Here is an 18,501-nt window from a genome sequence, read left to right on the forward strand (position 1 = left end):
ACAATTTCTTCGAATCCGATTCCGGATCCGAATCTAGAAAGGTTCTCGAATATCTCGAACCTTTCGAATCCCGAATCTAACGAATCCTGCACATAAGAATTGTGCGATCCATGGTATAGTTGCCCGCAGTACAGGTACCCAGGCATAGGTGCCCGCAGTATAGGTAGCAAGGTAAAGGTGTCTTCAGTATAGCTATCAAGGTATAGGGGCCTTCACTATAGGTTGCAGGGTATAGTGGCCTTCATTATAGGCAGCAGGGTATAGTGGCCTTCAGTATAGGCAGCAGGGTATAGTGGCCTTCAGTGTAGGCAGCAGGGTATAGGGGCCTTCAGTATAGGCCGCAGGGTATAGGGGCCTTCAGTATAGGCAGCAGGGTATAGGGGCCTTCAGTATAGGCAGCAGGGTATAGGGGCCTTCAGTATAGGCAGCAGGATATAGGGGGCTTCAGTATAAGCAGCAGGGTATAGGGGCCTTCAGTATAGGCCGCAGGGTATAGGGGCCTTCAGTATAGGCAGCAGGGTATAGGGGCCTTCAGTATAGGCAGCAGGGTATAGGGGCCTTCAGTATAGGCAGCAGGATATAGGGGGCTTCAGTATAAGCAGCAGGGTATAGGGGCCTTCAGTATAGGCAGCAGGGTATAGGGGCCTTCAGTATAGGCAGCAGGGTATGGGGGGCTTCAGTATAGGTAGCAGGCTATGGGGGGCTTCAGTATAGGTAGCAGGCTATGGGGGGCTTCAGTATAGGTAGCACGCTATGGGGTGCTTCAGTATAGGTAGCAGGCTATGGGGGGGATCCAGTATAGGTAGCAGGCTATGGGGGGATCAGTATAGGTAGCAGGCTATGGGGAGCTCAGTATAGGTAGCAGGCTATGGGGGCTCAGAATAGGTAGCAGGCTGGGGGGCTCAGTATAGGTAGCAGGCTGGGGGGATCAGTATAGGTAGCAGGCTGGGGGGATCAGTATAGGTAGCAGGCTGGGGGGCTCAGTATAGGTAGCAGGCTGGGGGGCTCAGTATAGGTAGCAGGCTGGGGGGCTCAGTGTAGGTAACAGGCTGGGGGGCTCAGTATAGGTAGCAGGCTGGGGGGATCAGTATAGGTAGCAGGCTGGGGGGCACAGTATAGGTAGCAGGCTGGGGGGCTCAGTATAGGTAGCAGGCTATGGGGGGATCAGTATAGGTAGCAGGCTGGGGGGATCAGTATAGGTAGCAGGCTGGGGGGCTCAGTATAGGTAGCAGGCTGGGGGGCTCAGTGTAGGTAACAGGCTGGGGGGATCAGTATAGGTAGCAGGCTGGGGGGCTCAGTATAGGTAGCAGGCTGGGGGGCTCAGTGTAGTTAACAGGCTGGGGGGATCAGTATAGGTAGCAAGCTGGGGGGCTCAGTATAGGTAGCAGGCTGGGGGGATCAGTGTAGGTAACAGGCTGGGGGGCTCAGTATAGGTAGCAGGCTGGGGGGATCAGTATAGGTAGCAGGCTGGGGGGCTCAGTATAGGTAGCAGGCTGGGGGGCTCAGTATAGGTAGCAGGCTGGGGGGCTCAGTATAGGTAGCAGGCTGGGGGGCTCAGTGTAGGTAACAGGCTGTGGGGCTCAGTATAGGTAGCAGGCTGGAGGAATCAGTATAGGTAGCAGGCTGGGGGGATCAGTATAGGTAGCAGGCTGGGGGGATCAGTATAGGTAGCAGGCTGGGGGGATCAGTATAGGTAGCAGGCTGGGGGGCTCAGTGTAGGTAGCAGGCTGGGGGGATCAGTGTAGTTAGCAGGCTGGGGGGCTCAGTGTAGGTAACAGGCTGTGGGGCTCAGTATAGGTAGCAGGCTGGAGGAATCAGTATAGGTAGCAGGCTGGGGGGCTCAGTATAGGTAGCAGGCTGGGGGGCTCAGTGTAGGTAGCAGGCTGGGGGGATCAGTGTAGTTAGCAGGCTGGGTGGGCTACCTTACCTACACTGCAGTAGGTAGCTGGGTCATATCCTCCTCCTCCCGCTCCCCGTAGCCTCCTCCGCTCGCCCCCCTGCATAAATAAGCAGAAGCAGCCTCTCACCTCCAGCGTGGAGTGCAGTGCAGCAGACTTCACTTCCTAGTTCCCCCTAGTGGCCGCCTGACCGGCTCTTACTGATGACGTAGTAAGAGCCAGTCACTAGGGGGAATAAGGAAGTGTGCAGGAGGTCTGCCGCTCCGGGCTCCACGCTGGAGGTGAGAGGCTGCTGCTTCTGATTTATGCGGCGGGCGAGCGGAGGAGGCTGCGGGGAGCGGGAGGAGGACACTTGCGAGTGGGGGAAGCGGCGGATGCGCGGCGATGCAGCGTCGGGATTCGGAGGATTCGGCGAGCGGAAAATGGCGTCGGGATTCGAATCCACGAATCTCGAATATTTCCTAATATTCGAGAAATTCGTGGATTCGCCGAATTCGTCGTCCCATCCCTAGTTTTAACCCTTCCAGTAACGTGGAAACCATTTTTTTTTTCTGTTCATTTTTTGTTGTTGTATTTAATGCTTTAGGCCATAGATGAAATTTCAGTTTCATACCACTTTGGTAAGCATACCGGCCTTGCAGCAGTAGAGTATGAGATGTAAGTTCAAACCAAGAAACCGATCTATATGGTGATTGTTACATTCTGCCAATGTTGATGCAGACCTCTTCCGCATGCTGCAGTTTCCTCCCACAGCACTAAGTAGAAAAATAATTTTTTCCTCATGATTGATAAGTGATGCGACTTGTTCGATAGTCTTCGTAGAGAACTGTAGAGAGTGTTTAAGTGCTGTACAAGTGCACAATAATTACAGTATTGATGATAACTAGATAGTCTTCTGGTCTGCTTACCTGTCACTCTGAATTGCAGCAAACACAACTTCCTTTCTCCCAGCACGTATGGCCTCATGAATGAAAGATGCCTCATTTGTATTTAAAGTGACGGCCGCCCCTATTTCCAGCAACAGACTGACTGCTTTGGCATGTCCTTCCCTGGATGCCACGTGAAGAGCTGTGTTCTTAAATGGAGAATTAGTACAGTTAGCATACTGTTTCACTATGTCAAGCTTCTTCAGTAAGGCTGTACAATGATGATATACAAAGTGCAGTTACCTATAACAACCTGTTGAAAATCATGTCATATTATTTACAGCAAACTGTCAGTGATTAGTATCTTATCATGTTTCATATTATGGGGCAGTTTTATTGAGTGCAGTGCAAAGAAAGTTAGAGAAAAAGTGGCTCCGTTGCCCAGAACAAGACATGGCATAACAGGGTGTTGGGGTTCCATGATATGCACTATTGTGCAGCCATATCATGTGTCGGTGTTTCAAGATGATAACCCCTCCAGAGAAAATAGCATCACAAAGTGGGTATTGATTGAAGTCTGGAAAACTTTCTAGGACTGTGCTGAGTTGAGTGGGAAAAAGTGTGAGTGTGTGTGTGTGTGGTCAATCAATTATTTCCGACATGTTCGATCGGGTCTTGATCTATACAGCCATCGATTTTCTCATGTTAAGTATGCAAAATCTACGGCTGTATCGATCGAAACCTGATTGAACATGGCGGAAATAATCTATCTCGCCGATCAAGCGTGAAATCGAATTGTGTGTACCCAGCATGTGGGCCAGTTTACATCTTAGCCCCTCCCGTGGACTCGCGAACCCATACTACGCCCTCAGTATAGGTAGTCAGGTATGGGTGCCCCCAGTATAAGTAGCCGGGCATAGGTGTCCCCAGTATAGGTAGCAAGCTTTAGGCGTCCCCCAGTATAGGTAGCTAGCTATTTGTTCCCCCAGTATAGTTTAGCCAGGCATAAGTCCCCCAGTATAGGTAGCCAGCTGCCTGTAGGTGCCCCCAGTATAGATAGATAGCTATAGGTGCTCCCAGTATAGGTAGCTAGGTATAGGTGCCTTAAGTATAGGTAGCTAGGTATAGGTGCCTTCAGTAAAGGTAGCTAGGTATAGGTGCCTTCAGTATAAGTAGCTAGGTAAGGTTGCCTTCAGTATAGGTAGCTAGGTATAGGTGCACCCAGAATAGGTAGCTAGGCTTAGGTGCAGCCAGTATTGGGTAGCTAGGTATAGGTTCCCCTCGTATAGGTGATGAAGGGGGAGCTGTGGCCACACTGGGACTCAGCCATGGGAAGGAGGAGGGCCCGACTTATCCTTTCTTCCCTATTCCCAGTGAAAGGATATGTAGGTATATATATATATATATAGTAGTATATAGTATAGTATATAGATCAATTTCATATACAAGCATACATGTATCTAAGTCTGTGCCTCATGTATCTATTCAGTGTGATATTAATGTGTCTATAGAACAATCAGCCACCCACACACATCTGTGCAGGAAGAGCTGGCTGCATGAGGTAGAGAATAGCCAAATTCTTCTCTCTGGGCAAAACCCATAAATACCCCAAATGGGGACACCTGGAATGTCATAAATAACATGTTTTCCCCGTGATCATTGAACTGTGTTAATTCTTCTAAATCACATGACTTTCTGTAATTATGATGACATATGATGACAGGGGCGTAGCAATAGGCCCTGCAGCGCCTGCGCCCGCGGGGGGGGCCCGGCCCCCCCCCCTGGGGCCCAGTCGGGGCCATTTTTTGGGGGCTGGAGGGGTGGCAGCATGAGGGGAAAGCCTTGCCCACAGTCGGCGGGGAGAGGGGAAGTTCCCCCCTCTCCCTCACCTCGGGGCTCTCCCCTCTGCGCTCCCCTCCAGCTAGTCAATGTGTGTGGGCAGTGGGCAGCGGGCAGCGGCGGCGGGATACATACCTTCTTCCTTGCGTTCCGGAAGCGGAAGTGACGTCAGCCGCTAGAGCGAGAAGGCGGCGATGGAACGCAAGGAAGAAGGTATGTATCCCGCTGCTGCCCGCTGCCCGCTGCCCACACACATTGACTAGCTGGAGGGGGATTTTCAGGTGCCTGCTGCCCACATTACGATTTTCAGGTGTCTGCTGCCCACATTACGATTTTCTGGTGACTGCTGCCCACATTACGATTTTCAGGTGTCTGCTGCCCACATTACGATTTTCAGGTGTCTGCTGCCCACATTATGATTTTCTGGTCACTGCTGCCCACATTGCGATTTTCAGGTGTCTGCTGCCCACATTACGATTTTCAGGTGTCTGCTGCCCACATTACGATTTTCAGGTGTCTGCTGCCCACATTACGATTTTCAGGTGTCTGCTGCCCACATTACGATTTTCAGGTGTCTGCTGCCCACATTGCGATTTTCAGGTGTCTGCTGCCCACATTACGATTTTCAGGTGCCTGCTGCCCACATTACGATTTTCAGGTGTCTGCTGCCCACATTACGATTTTCAGGTGCCTGCTGCCCACATTACGATTTTCAGGTGTCTGCTGCCCACATTACGATTTTCTGGTGACTGCTGCCCACATTACGATTTTCTGGTGACTGCTGCCCACATTACGATTTTCAGGTGCCTGCTGCCCACATTACGATTTTCAGGTGTCTGCTGCCCACATTACGATTTTCAGGTGTCTGCTGCCCACATTACGATTTTCAGGTTTCTGCTGCCCACATTACGATTTTCAGGTGTCTGCTGCCCACATTACGATTTTCTGGTGCCTGCTGCCCACATTACGATTTTCAGGTGACTGCTGCCCACATTACGATTTTCAGGTGTCTGCTGCCCACATTACGATTTTCAGGTGTCTGCTGCCCACATTACGATTTTCAGGTGTCTGCTGCCCACATTACGATTTTCAGGTGTCTGCTGCCCACATTGTGATTTTCAGGTGCCTGCTGCCCACATTACGATTTTCAGGTGTCTGCTGCCCACATTACGATTTTCTGGTGACTGCTGCCCACATTACGATTTTCAGGTGCCTGCTGCCCACATTACGATTTTCAGGTGTCTGCTGCCCACATTACGATTTTCTGGTCACTGCTGCCCACATTGCGATTTTCTGGTCACTGCTGCCCACATTGCGATTTTCAGGTGTCTGCTGCCCACATTACGATTTTCAGGTGTCTGCTGCCCACATTACGATTTTCAGGTGTCTGCTGCCCACATTGCGATTTTCAGGTGTCTGCTGCCCACATTACGATTTTCAGGTGCCTGCTGCCCACATTACGATTTTCAGGTGTCTGCTGCCCACATTACGATTTTCAGGTGTCTGCTGCCCACATTACGATTTTCAGGTGTCTGCTGCCCACATTACGATTTTCTGGTGTCTGCTGCCCACATTACGATTTTCAGGTGTCTGCTGCCCACATTGCGATTTTCTGGTGTCTGCTGCCCACATTACGATTTTCTGGTGTATGCTGCCCACATTAGGATTTTCTGGTGACTGCTGCCCACATTGCGATTTTCTGGTGACTGCTGCCCACATTGCGATTTTCTGGTGACTGCTGCCCACATTAGGATTTTCTGGTGACTGATGCCCACATTGCGATTTTCTGGTGACTGGTGCCCACATGGCGATTTTCTGGTGACTGCTGCCCACATTGCGATTTTCTGGTGAACTCTGCCCACATTACGATTTTCTGTCCCACATTACGATATTCTGGTGAACGCTGCCCACATTACGATTGTCTGGTGAATGCTGTCCACGTTACAATTTTCTGGTGACTGCTGCTCACGTTACGATTTTCTGGTGAACTCTGCCCACATTATGATTTTCTGGTGAACTCTGCCCACATTATGATTTTCTGGTGAACGCTGCCCACATTACGATTGTCTGGTGAATGCTGTCCACGTTACAATTTTCTGGTGACTGGTGCCCACATTACGATTTTCTGGTGAACTCTGCCCACATTATGATTTTCTAAAGGCCCACATTACGACTTTCTGGTGAACTCTGCCCACATTACGATTTTCTGGCCCACATTACGATTGTCTGGTAAAATGCTGCCCACTTTACAATTAATTTACAGTGAAACGCTGCCCCATTACGATTATTTGGCACCTATGGGGGGGGGGGGGGCCCATCCAAATATTCGCAGGGGGGCCCAGTGATTTCTAGTTACGCCCCTGTATGATGATATACTGCGCATGAACAAAATACTGTATTGAGTAGGATATAAGGAAAGCAACGGTAGTAAAGAATCAGCATAATTTGTGCTCACAGCTCCTGTGTGTGTGTGTGTTCTGTTAACCTCTTTATGTCCTGACGCCAGGAAATGAAGTAATCTAAAGCATCTGATATCTGACATGAACTTAAATAGATACGACTCCTTTCAGCTGGGGGCTCGTCCGGGATGGTCTTCTTCAAGAAATCACGTAAGTAATATGACTATATTTCTCTTTTTATTTTTTTAAAGAGAGAGGTGTCTATATTATTTATGTGAAATTTCTGTTGATACCAAAACGAATCCGGTGTTGGAGTTTGTGTTTTTTGATAGTATAATTTAATTATATAGATTATAAGGTTTTTAGAAGGCCTTAGTTTAAAAAAAAAATTAGGGAAAAGGTAGACTTTTGGTAAGTCTATTACACTTCTCTTAGTAGGTCTAAGGGAAATATAGATTTTTTGGGAAAAATCTAGCAAATTTGAAGTCTGATCAACTTCAATACATTTTCTTTTGGCAAGAAAATAGAGTTCATTTGGGAAATGAACAGGACACCATATGGTATGGATTTCTGGGTATTTGTAGTTCTTCTTAGGTTTTGAATGGGTTTATTACAGTTTATTTTTGTAAGGTTTTTATAATGTCAGATAAGATTCAGATGTTTTAGATTATTTGTCTGCGTTTGTTTTGTAACTAATAATCTGTTTTATTAGTAAGGTTAAGAAAAAAGTTATTAAATTCTGAGAAACAGTTTGGGTTTAGTGAGGTTGTAGAAAGATAAAATCCCTAGACAAAGTTTGTTTTGTTCTCATGAGATGGGAATTATAGATAGAATCATTGATAAATAGTAGTTATTGATAAAAAATAGTGTTGATAAATTTTAAAAATATATAAATTATTATTTATCTAGCTAAGAATTGTCTATTGGTACGGCAATATCTTATATTTGTAGTTGATACATAGATTTAATAGAGGGCCAATAAATTGCAGTATAAAACTGGAATTAGATCAATGGGTCAAAATATTGTCAAAATGTTTCCTATCCCAATCCCTAATATAGATGAAATTTATGAACCTTTGTGTTGCCAGAATATCTGGAAGAAAAATATTTTGTTCATTTTTGGGTAGAATATAATATATTATATTAGTCTTGGGCTGTCATTCCCTTGGGGGGGAGAAAGGAATAATAGTTCAATCCATATACAATTGGTTAAAGAACTATGTCTAACGGTGATTAGAATTATATATGTCCAAGTCTGTCTTGTTTGTGTGTTAATCTTGACTAGTAATGTGTGTTTTATGTCTGTTCTCCGTCTGGTTGCGCCAGCGATGATAGAGTATTATATAAAGTGTTATAAGATCATTACTGTATTTTCTGAAGATTTCTGAAAGATGATTAGTAAAATTAATATTGAAGACACTCATGAAATTCGGATGAGAGCGGTCACTTATCAAAATCTACAGTATAAATTCTATGTACGTACAAACCTGGTTTCAGATGCCATATTTAACAAATATCTGGTTATACTGAGATTTGTACATTGACCGTCAGAAATTATCTGAATTATCCATGGGTCATTTAATATAAGCTTTTTTGTAAGAGAACATTTCCGAAATACAGTAATGTAATTAATTCCTGTAAATTAGGGTATAGTTATAGAATAACATGTATCATAATGTATTCATATGTATTGTGTGCAAACTGACACATATGTGTGTAAATTGAGAGATTGTATTGAGTACATGCTTGTGATATGTACTATAGAAAGGTGATACCCGCAGGGACGTAACAGTAGGGGTACAGAGGTAGTGGCCACACCGAGGCCTTTGGTTCACAAGGGCCCTGAAGGGTCCACCCTCTATCACAGTATTAGCTCTCTATTGGTCCTGTAGTGGTAATAATCACTTCTATAGATGCTTTGAATAGTAACAATCCTTAACACATTGTTTCCAATCCCCTTCTTGTATCTCTGACACTGTACTTTGACAAATTTTGGCGCCCTGTATCAATTGCTATGTATAGAGTTCTTGGGGGGGCCCTAATGTAAAACCTACACCAGGGCCCGCAGCTCCTTAGTTACGTCACTGGGCACCTGTGAAAGTATGTGTTGAAACTATGGGTATAGGTGCCTCATAAAATAGATTTTCTTCTTTCTCATTAGGAGATTACTTCTTTAAATTAGGTATTTTAATTAGACAGATACTGAAGAGTTATGGGTAATGATTTTTTAGCTAAATGCAGATGTAATTTTGAAATAGTCAGAAATACTTAAGTTGGTTTAATAAAAAGTGTTAAAATTCCCCGTTAAGCTTGAAAGGATTAAAATGAGGACATGTCATTTTTAAGTGATCTAATCTAAACCCGCCAACATCTGTGTGGGTTCCTCTTCTGAAATAGTAGTATTTTTAACTCCTTTTCTCTGTTAATAATGATTTCTGCATATATACGGATGTATTCTTAATAGTTAGAAATAAAAGAGTTAAATTGTATCGAGATAGGTTTGGGTCTGTGACAAAGGATTCATTTTTTTTCTTTAATTGGTGTTTCCGGGTGGCTGCACAAAACATCTGCTTGTGGGTTTTTTTTCTTCTGCCAGGAAAAAAGAGGAACTAACGTACTACTTTGTAATTCCTCACTACTAAAGCAGAGAGAGAAAAAAAATGCATGTAAAAGGCTTTCTGAATAATACAATATATCTGTATACACGTATACATGTAATATACATATATATATATATTTTTTTTTGTGGGAGGAAACCGGAGTGCCCGGAGGAGACCCATGCAGGCACGGAGAGAGCATACAGGCTCTTTGCAGATAGTGCCCTGGCTGGGATTCGAGCCAGGGACCCAGCGCTGCAAGGCGAGAGAGCTAGCCACTACATCACCGTGCTTCCCTTATATACGTATATAGGAGTAGAAAGGAATCCTATGTGTTGGATTATTGGAGTATTTGGAACAGTGAATAATTTATATATATATATTCCTTTTGGGAAATGTTTTAAGATGTAATTTAATTGTCATATTTATCTAAACAACATCTTAGGTTTCTCTTAGTTAGATGTTAGAGTTTAATAAAGTTTTGTCCCTATCATTCCTTAATATACCTGCTTCTGTGTTCACTACACACGTGGCAGTCTTTAAATAAGTCCAAAAGTCTAGTATAGGAAGTTTTTTTGAGAATGATTTTTCTCCTGAAACTTAGTGTCCTTAGATTAAAATTAGATTTCACTGATACCAACTGTCACCCAGGTCTATATGTATGTGAATGAAGTTTCTCATATTACAGAATAGATTTGTCTGTGTTTTTTTGGGTGAGGAAGCTGAGTGCCTGGGGGAAACCCATGCAGATACGGGGAGGACATGCGGACTCCTGGCAGATGTTGACCAGGCAGAGATTTGAATAACATTGCAAGGCGAGAGCACTGGCTGCTACGTCACCGTGTTACCTTAGTTTAATAGTGTAAAGTGAATTGAGTTTTTAGTACAACCATAATTCCCTTGATTTAAAGTGGATTAATTAACTAATGGCATTTGTCACCCAGACTTATACAAGTGAGTAGAGTTAAATCATTTCCCCATGGCATGGTAGTTGGCCATAAGTTTGTTAGAATAATGTTCATATTTGAACAGAATTTATATAGCTTGTAACTTTGAAGCATATAGATTCAAATGATTTACTCAATAGGTTTCCATGGATAAATCCTTCTTGAATATTGTATCATAGTTGGTAGGCTGTATTTTTTATAAATCGCAGCAGAAAAGGCATTTAATGTTGTTTGCAACTCATTTGAAATGTTACTAGCTCTTGTAACTAAGTGGTGTCTGATTTAATTCTTCACTGGCCTGGTCAACCAGTTGAAGAAATTTTCTCAGCCTCTTCGCCATCTAGAGGTTGATAAGAAAACTGCTCCTCCTCCAAGCCACACTGATAAAGCACAGTTATTGTAACTTCAATATTTCTAAATGCCATGCAACTATTGAAAAAAAATAATGCATTGTATACTGTTTGTACTTATATTTTAGTGGATATTGTGAAACTGTGAAAGCCATATTCATTTGGGAAAATGTATGGAAAACATTGAGGACATATTAAATAGTCAGGACAGGTATACAGTTTTAGGTCAATTAAGATCGCATGTGTAGTTCTGGGTCACGATTGCTGTTTATTTCATATCACCCTTTAGATTATGGGAATTCCTTTCCAATAGTGGGGTTTTGACCTTAATAACCCCTCTTCCTGTTAATAAATCCATCTCCTTTAAATTAATATCTCCTCTCCGGGTGACACAACATCTTTGCATGTATGTAATTAATGACATATATTAGCAGAGAGTTGTTTAAGGCTCTGACTCTAAGTCACTCGTGGTTTTAGTGAGAATATATGTTTTTTTGTAAGCCCAAAATCCTTGCACGCAGCATAGGAAAATAAGTACTTTTTTTATCCTTAGGAAAATAGTTTATTTTAGTTTGCTTGAACTTTTTGACAAACTGTAGAGTTATTTGATGTTGTCATACTATAGATTTTTCACTGTTCTGAAGACTCTAGAGAGAAAAAAATGCACTGTTTTATAGTGTGCTGGTTAGAAGCTTTACCTCTGACAGGATTTTAATTTCAGTTCTGCTTGATCTGTAGTTCAGTGTCTGTTTAGTAAGGAGGCCTTAGCCTAGTCTCTGTAGTGCTGTTCTTTGTATATGTGCCTATAGAAGTGTGTCTCGGGGACAACCATAGCTGTAGTACCTTAAGCGCACTATGGGGAAAATGACACTATAGATGTTCTTTGTATGTCTGTAACTTAAAATCTGAAAGGGGACCCAACCCTATTACAGGGAGACAGTGCTGGCCACTGTTCCGCTGTACTGGGACCCTGCTCATAGTATGCCTTATAGCTTACTAACTCTGACCAGACATTAAAATAACTTTAATGTATGGTCAAATGGGGGAAAGGAGGTATATGGAATGGTCATGTTAGTTTGTTGTCTATACACATGTCCAGCCCTGTCCAGGCCTAGTGATCTGTGTCATGTCATTTCATGTAGTGGTGTAGTAAGAAGGGGTAGTGAGGTAGATATCGCACTAGGGCCACCTAAGTTCTTTAAATACATCACTATTTAAGGTTTGGTATGATTGTGGAAGGTATGATGGAATGAGAGTGTGACTTGTAATGGAAAAATGGGAATTCATTATGGTGTAAAAATTCATTGGGAATTTATCCTCTCTGCCATGTATGGAGTCACATACTCACACGGGTACAGCGACACGACGTCATGCGAACGGGGTATTGCGAGAGATCCGTTAGGATCATAGAAAGATCCGCTAAGTGTGTTTTGAAGTTCATGGTGGAGAGTATGAATCATATTAGTATTACAAGTACTAGGAAAAATAAATGACTTATTGGATTTTTAAGAAAAACATGATACTCGCACATTTTTCTCTATTCTTTCAGAAACAACTTGCCAGACATCTATCCTGAGGAGGATAAGAGCTGACTGCCTGACCAGGGTCCATCCGGAGGTAATCCATCCAGTGGGAGTCTGACCAGAGGCTATCCTGAGGCTATCTTTACAGAAGGATTTCCTACTGGATCCACTGTATCGGGTGAAATAGTTCGACTAAGTCCTGAATCCCAAGAAAAAAAGAGACTATTCATCTGGTGGACAGTAACGCGTGCTCTGATAAAAGTTTCAAGGTTGCTTGTGTCATCTGTTGAAGAATGGAACAAGATCTGGATCTCAGACCCAGGAAGATTGTATGGATTGTGGGACATTCTTATGTGTATTGGGCTTGTAGGAAAGCTATTAATAGTGACTATGGGGAAAACCTTGGTTTATCTAAAAATAACTTTTATTGGTTCAGTACTAGAGGGGTGGGCTACGATATTAAGGATATTCTAGATGGAGAGTTAGTTGGAAGTCACATTATGGGTTAATGCTTTCTGAATAGTAAAAAGCCTTTATTTTGCTATATCATTCTTTAAGTAAAGATTAGGATTAGGGTTTTTGTAAGTTAGATAATGGGTTGATATGTAATGAGCTGATATTTTTTTTATCTCAATTACTAAATAAGGCCAAGTGCTGATTATCCAGGGATTTTTTCTGATTGCCATTTTGGAGTCGGGAAGGAATTTTTCCCTTTCTGGGGCTAATTACACTATGCCCTATAAGGGTTTTTGCCTTCCTCTGGATCAGCAGTGAAATGGGCCGGTGTGGTGCTTTGTTTTTGGTTAAACTTTATGTACACATATCTTTCTTCAACCCAGATAACTATAAAATTGTATATTTATCAGACAGTAAAATATATATATATATATATATATACATACATACTCATATGTGTTACTACACATATAATTCAGCAGGCCTGATCTCAGTGGGCGATTTTCAGGGAACAAGTCTCCTACTTTTTGATACCTTGGTCATTAGTAGATTTAATCTGGCCATAATCATTTTGCGAAGGGTTCATGTTGCTATTGTGTTGTGTCCTATCCTGATTGTGAATATAGTTGGTGAGTGTCCATATGTGTGATTAGCAGAGTCCTTCTAGTATGGTTAAATCTGAAGGTAGCCATCATTACAGTTGTCCTGTTAGTCCTGACCTTGAAAGAGTATCTTTGGCAGCGGTTGCTATTAGTTACATCTTTTTCTGCTTTGATTTGTAGTGTGTCTGTATAGATATTTACCATTACGGTGGTAAAAAGTCAATTAGTTAACATTCCCTTCCCTTGTTGAATCAGAGTTGTATCTGTTTGTCTGAAGCAAGCATAACAGGCTTTGGTCAGTATGATTGGTGTGATGGACTACAATTTCACAGCAACACAGTTGCCTTGAGCAACCAGATTGGTATATTTAATATGGGATAATTGGAAGGCCAGAGATGTTGATGGTCTCATGCAGCCTTGTTCCCTAGACTTCTGCTGTGATCTGTATTCCCTCTCACAGATATGTCCTGGACTGAGGCCTGTAGCTACGGTTTTGATTTGTTTGGTGAGTTCTGGCAGTACTCCTGTATTTCTGATCTCAGCCTCTGTACTCTGGGCATTGAGACCTGAGTATGAGTGTAGTTGGGTTGGTGTCCACCCCCTGGGTTAACAGGAGTGTGTGACTTTGAGTAAAGGATGCAGAGATAGCTTGGAGTACAGTGGCTGATGGAGGATGAGTGGTCTGCCATGCCTCACAAACGGTTTGTGAACTAAATTGTAGAGTCAAGACCACCCTCTCCCAAATATAGCCACCTTATGTATGAGTTAGTTGCTACCATATGGGTTTCTGACCTTGGCCTACCTAAGGCCTAGTATTTAGAAAAGCCTTTTCTAAAATAGAGCAGATGGAAGTTTCTCTTGGAGTAAGTGCTGAGATAAGAAAGCTTCTTATATTGATCTAAGAGAAATATCCCTGGAGCAGGCTAAGTTATACACATGAGTGTACCCTCACATGTAGTCCGCATAAGATCTTTACTAGATCACATCAGGAAAGAGAAATGTTCTTTGGAAGGAGTACTTTACCAAATAGCTATTCGTGTTTTGACCATTAGGAGACTTCGACCAAAATTTTGCCCACTATGATGCTAGCTCTGCCTGTTCTAGGTATTGGCTTTAGTATGGTCATCTTCTTCCTTTGGAAGAAATGACCAAAGGGGGGACTGAAAGGATATGTAGGTATATATGTATATATATATATATATATATATATATATATATATATATATATATATATATATATATATATATATATTAGTATATAGTATAGTATATAGATCAATTTCATATACAAGCATACATGTATCTAAGTCTGTGCCTCATGTATCTATTCAGTGTGATATTAATGTGTCTATAGAACAATCAGCCACCCACACACATCTGTGCAGGAAGAGCTGGCTGCATGAGGTAGAGAATAGCCAAATTCTTCTCTCTGGGCAAAACCCATAAATACCCCAAATGGGGACACCTGGAATGTCATAAATAACATGTTTTCCCCGTGATCATTGAACTGTGTTAATTCTTGTAAATCACATGACTTTCTGTAATTATGATGACATATGATGATATACTGCGCATGAGCAAAATACTGTATTGAGTAGGATATAAGGAAAGCAACGGTAGTAAAGAATCAGCATAATTTGTGCTCACAGCTCCTGTGTGTGCGTGTGTTCTGTTAACCTCTTTATGTCCTGGCGCCAGGAAATGAAGTAATCTAAAGCATCTGATATCTGACATGAACTTAAATAGATACGACTCCTTTCACCCGGGGGCCCCCTTCTTGGCAGAGTAACCACAGTGGAAGACCGTAGGAGCAACTCACCTCCCTTCCCGCTCTAAGCGCCAATCACTTGCCACTCATCTCCTCTGTCTGAATAGCTGCTTGTTCTCTCTACTTCCTGCTAATCAGGAAGTAGAGAGAGTAAGTGGCTAAGCAGACAGAGGAGACCAGCTGCAAGTAATCGGCGCTTAGAGAAGGGAGAAAAGTGGGTATTGTCCCATGCTCACTCCTCTATGGACCAAGGTCCAAGGTCTTATTGCTTCCACTAGTGGCACACAAGTCCCGCTCAACCCCCTTCACATGTTACTAGGCAAGCCATTCACGAAAGGGAGAAAACCATAAACCGGCTAGTCAATCATATACTTACGGCTACTAGAATAACCATAGCTTCAGCATGGAAAAACATAGCTCCACCAGATATCTCTGAAGTTATCCTGGAAGTCAACTGGACCAGATCTATGGATCAACTGACCGCTTCACTAAGAGACGCAGAAAATAGCTTCCACAGAATCTGGGACTCATGGCCCTATTCCTCGCCTGTTTACCAACCCCCTTGACTACCAGAACCTATTTTTAACGAACCCTTATATTGACTATAAACTACGTAGAGAGACATCCCTCCCATCTTATTTATTGATGTTTAGACCCCGGCATAACATAACTCCGACACCTAATACAGCTTTCCAAAATAACTACAGGTAACCTAGGACGACCTATACCTACATAAGACAGTAGGAACTGCTCTCTTCTCTTTCTTTCCTCCCTTTCTCTCTCACTATAGTTAGGCCTACATCCCATAGTAGGTCAAGTTGCTAAGAATAAGTTTGATGCTCCTGATTACAGGATCCGACATAGATGATAAAACTTGTAAGAGTGAAAATTACGGGATCTATTATACCCAGCAAAATAGTACCCCAGGTTTAATAGCCTATCTTAAAGACCATAGAACTTTCCTGGACCCTCTATAAAGAACATTTTCTTCAGATCCTTTCGAGAATAGCTTTCCTCTGCTCCTGATGGATCCTCCTTCACTTCTTTAAGCAATGTTCAATTGTTACATATATTTTCTCAACAAATGTACAACCTGTTCAATTATTTATACCGTGAAAAGTATATGATGTACACTGGAAGTTTTTTACTTGTTGAAAATAAAAAAATAGTATGACAAAAAAAGAGAAGGGAGAAAAGTGAGTTGCTCCTACGGTCTTCCGCTGCATTTACTCTGCCAAGAGGGGGGGGGGGGGTAAGGGAGAAGTCGCCCCCCTCCCCGCATCTGATTACCGTGGCTCCCCCTCCATTTCTGCACCCCCTCCCACACAGCTCCCCAGTCGGAGCCCTGCCTGGCCCACCCCTAGAAACGGGGCTGCCTGGAAGCCTAACCATCACGCTTTTGTGTCCCCCTGCTGGGGTCAAAAACATCAAATGATGGGAAGTGCTGCTGAAGGTTGCCAAATTATTTTCTGCTCACATGTAGAAAATCATTTGATAGAGATGACATGGGACACCTACGTATACTGACCCTAAACGTTATTAAAAAGAACAGTACTATATAAAGTTGGCTTAGGTATGGCCTCTTCCTTGCTCTAGGCATCTTTTGTTTCTCCTTCCTGCTAGGGTGAATCAGGTCTAGTCCCTCTATTTCTGTTTCTGGAGGAAGGTAGTAAGAGTTGTGAAGCAGCTCTGAAATAGTCAGCACTAGTCCTGCTATTTGTTATGATTTTGCTGTTTGATTATCATATGGCTATGCTTTAAAGCACAACTGTAGCAAGAGGGATATGGAGGCTGCCATATTTTTTTCCTTTTAAGCAATACCAGTTGCCTGGCTGTCCTGCTAACATTCTGCCTCTAATTTTTTTTGCCATAGACCCTGAACAAGCATGCAGTAGATCAGGTGTTTCTGACATTATTGTCAGATCTGACTAGATTAGCTGCATGCTTGTTTCTGGTGTTATTCAGACACTGCTGTTAAGCTAAGAAGATTATCAGGGCTGCCAGGCAACTGGTATTGTTTAGAAGGAAATAAATATGGCAACCTCCATATTCACCTCACTTCAGTTGCCATTTTAAATAAAAGATAATAATAATACTAGTAATACAAATAACATACATAATAATAAGGTATTAAGGGTGCTTTGAAAGCACAATCCTTAAAGTGTACCAAAGCTGTCATAAAAAGAAGATTTGATACTCACCCACGGCTTCCTCCAGCAGCATAAACACGTCTGATTCCCATGCTGTCCTCTGGCAGTCTGCCGTTCAGCCGCGATTAGCTCAGGCTCAGTCTGGTCCAGTCTGGGTCTTCTGCCCATGCGCGGACCTCCCTGACATGACCAGTTACCGGGGCTGACCCCGGGAGGACAGCGTGGGACTCAGACATGTTTATGTTGCTGGAGGAAGCCACGGGTGAGTATCAAATCTTTTTATGACAGCTCTGGTTTACTTTAAATATGCCCTGCCTTAGTACAAGTTAAAGGTTTTGATCATTACTGCATTTTACCTTTTCTTTGTCCGCTTTGTCAATGAGAGCAATAGATGTATCTAAGAGAGTCTTGATGGTTCGAGAATATCCTCCTTGGGCTGCGTAATGCAAACCAGTCCATCCACGGTAGTCACTAAACCACAAAGAAGCCATTAGAGTCAATACTATAGAGCTAGCATATTTAAAAATGGATAATAGTAAATATTATAGTCTTACTTGGGTGGGAAAAACAAAAAGATTAATCTGTAAGAGAAGACTGAATTGCCCATGTGATACTAATTCTCATTCTGTTTTGTGTTAAAATATTTTTCAGTTAGAAAGTAAATTTCCTTATTGTCTGTATAAAACTGGAGAATCTAAGCAAAATCGCATGGTCATTACTTCTGCTTCTTTTTCAGCTACACAAGGCAGAGTGTGGATTCTAAACAGCAGCAGTGACACTCTAATGGAATCATAAAAATTAAGCCACTAGGGTGAAAGTAAAATATGAGACTCTGTTCTATGTTACTAATGTTCCTGTAACCATTGCTACTACACATACAATTAATTATCTCAAAAGTTTATTTTCACTTCAGGTGCTCTTTAAGTTACAGCTTAGCTCAGCACGAGAAACATTCAGCCAGCAGAAGAAAAGTTGTTCCAAAATAATATGCTAACACCAAATTAGATCATTTCAGCACAATTTGGCTTATATGTGTTAATATATGAACAGAAATGAATTATGCACAAACTTAATGCAGAGCTACTCATATATTTAACTCATAAGAT

General features: G+C 42.7%; 1 protein-coding gene across 1 annotated transcript in view; it reads right to left on the reverse strand.

Annotated features, from left to right (window-relative positions):
• The window catches only part of TRPA1 (transient receptor potential cation channel subfamily A member 1), a 209,880-nt gene that overhangs the window by 55,206 nt on the left and 136,173 nt on the right, over window positions 1–18,501 (reverse strand). The window contains exons 15-16 of the mRNA XM_068234825.1: window positions 17,752–17,866; window positions 2,807–2,973 (exon numbers count right to left, since the gene is read on the reverse strand). Coding sequence (XP_068090926.1) covers window positions 2,807–2,973; window positions 17,752–17,866 — 282 coding nt within the window. The remainder of the gene's footprint in view (window positions 1–2,806; window positions 2,974–17,751; window positions 17,867–18,501) is intronic.

This window comes from Hyperolius riggenbachi, chromosome 5 (genome assembly GCF_040937935.1).
Source record: "Hyperolius riggenbachi isolate aHypRig1 chromosome 5, aHypRig1.pri, whole genome shotgun sequence".
NCBI lineage: Eukaryota > Metazoa > Chordata > Amphibia > Anura > Hyperoliidae > Hyperolius > Hyperolius riggenbachi.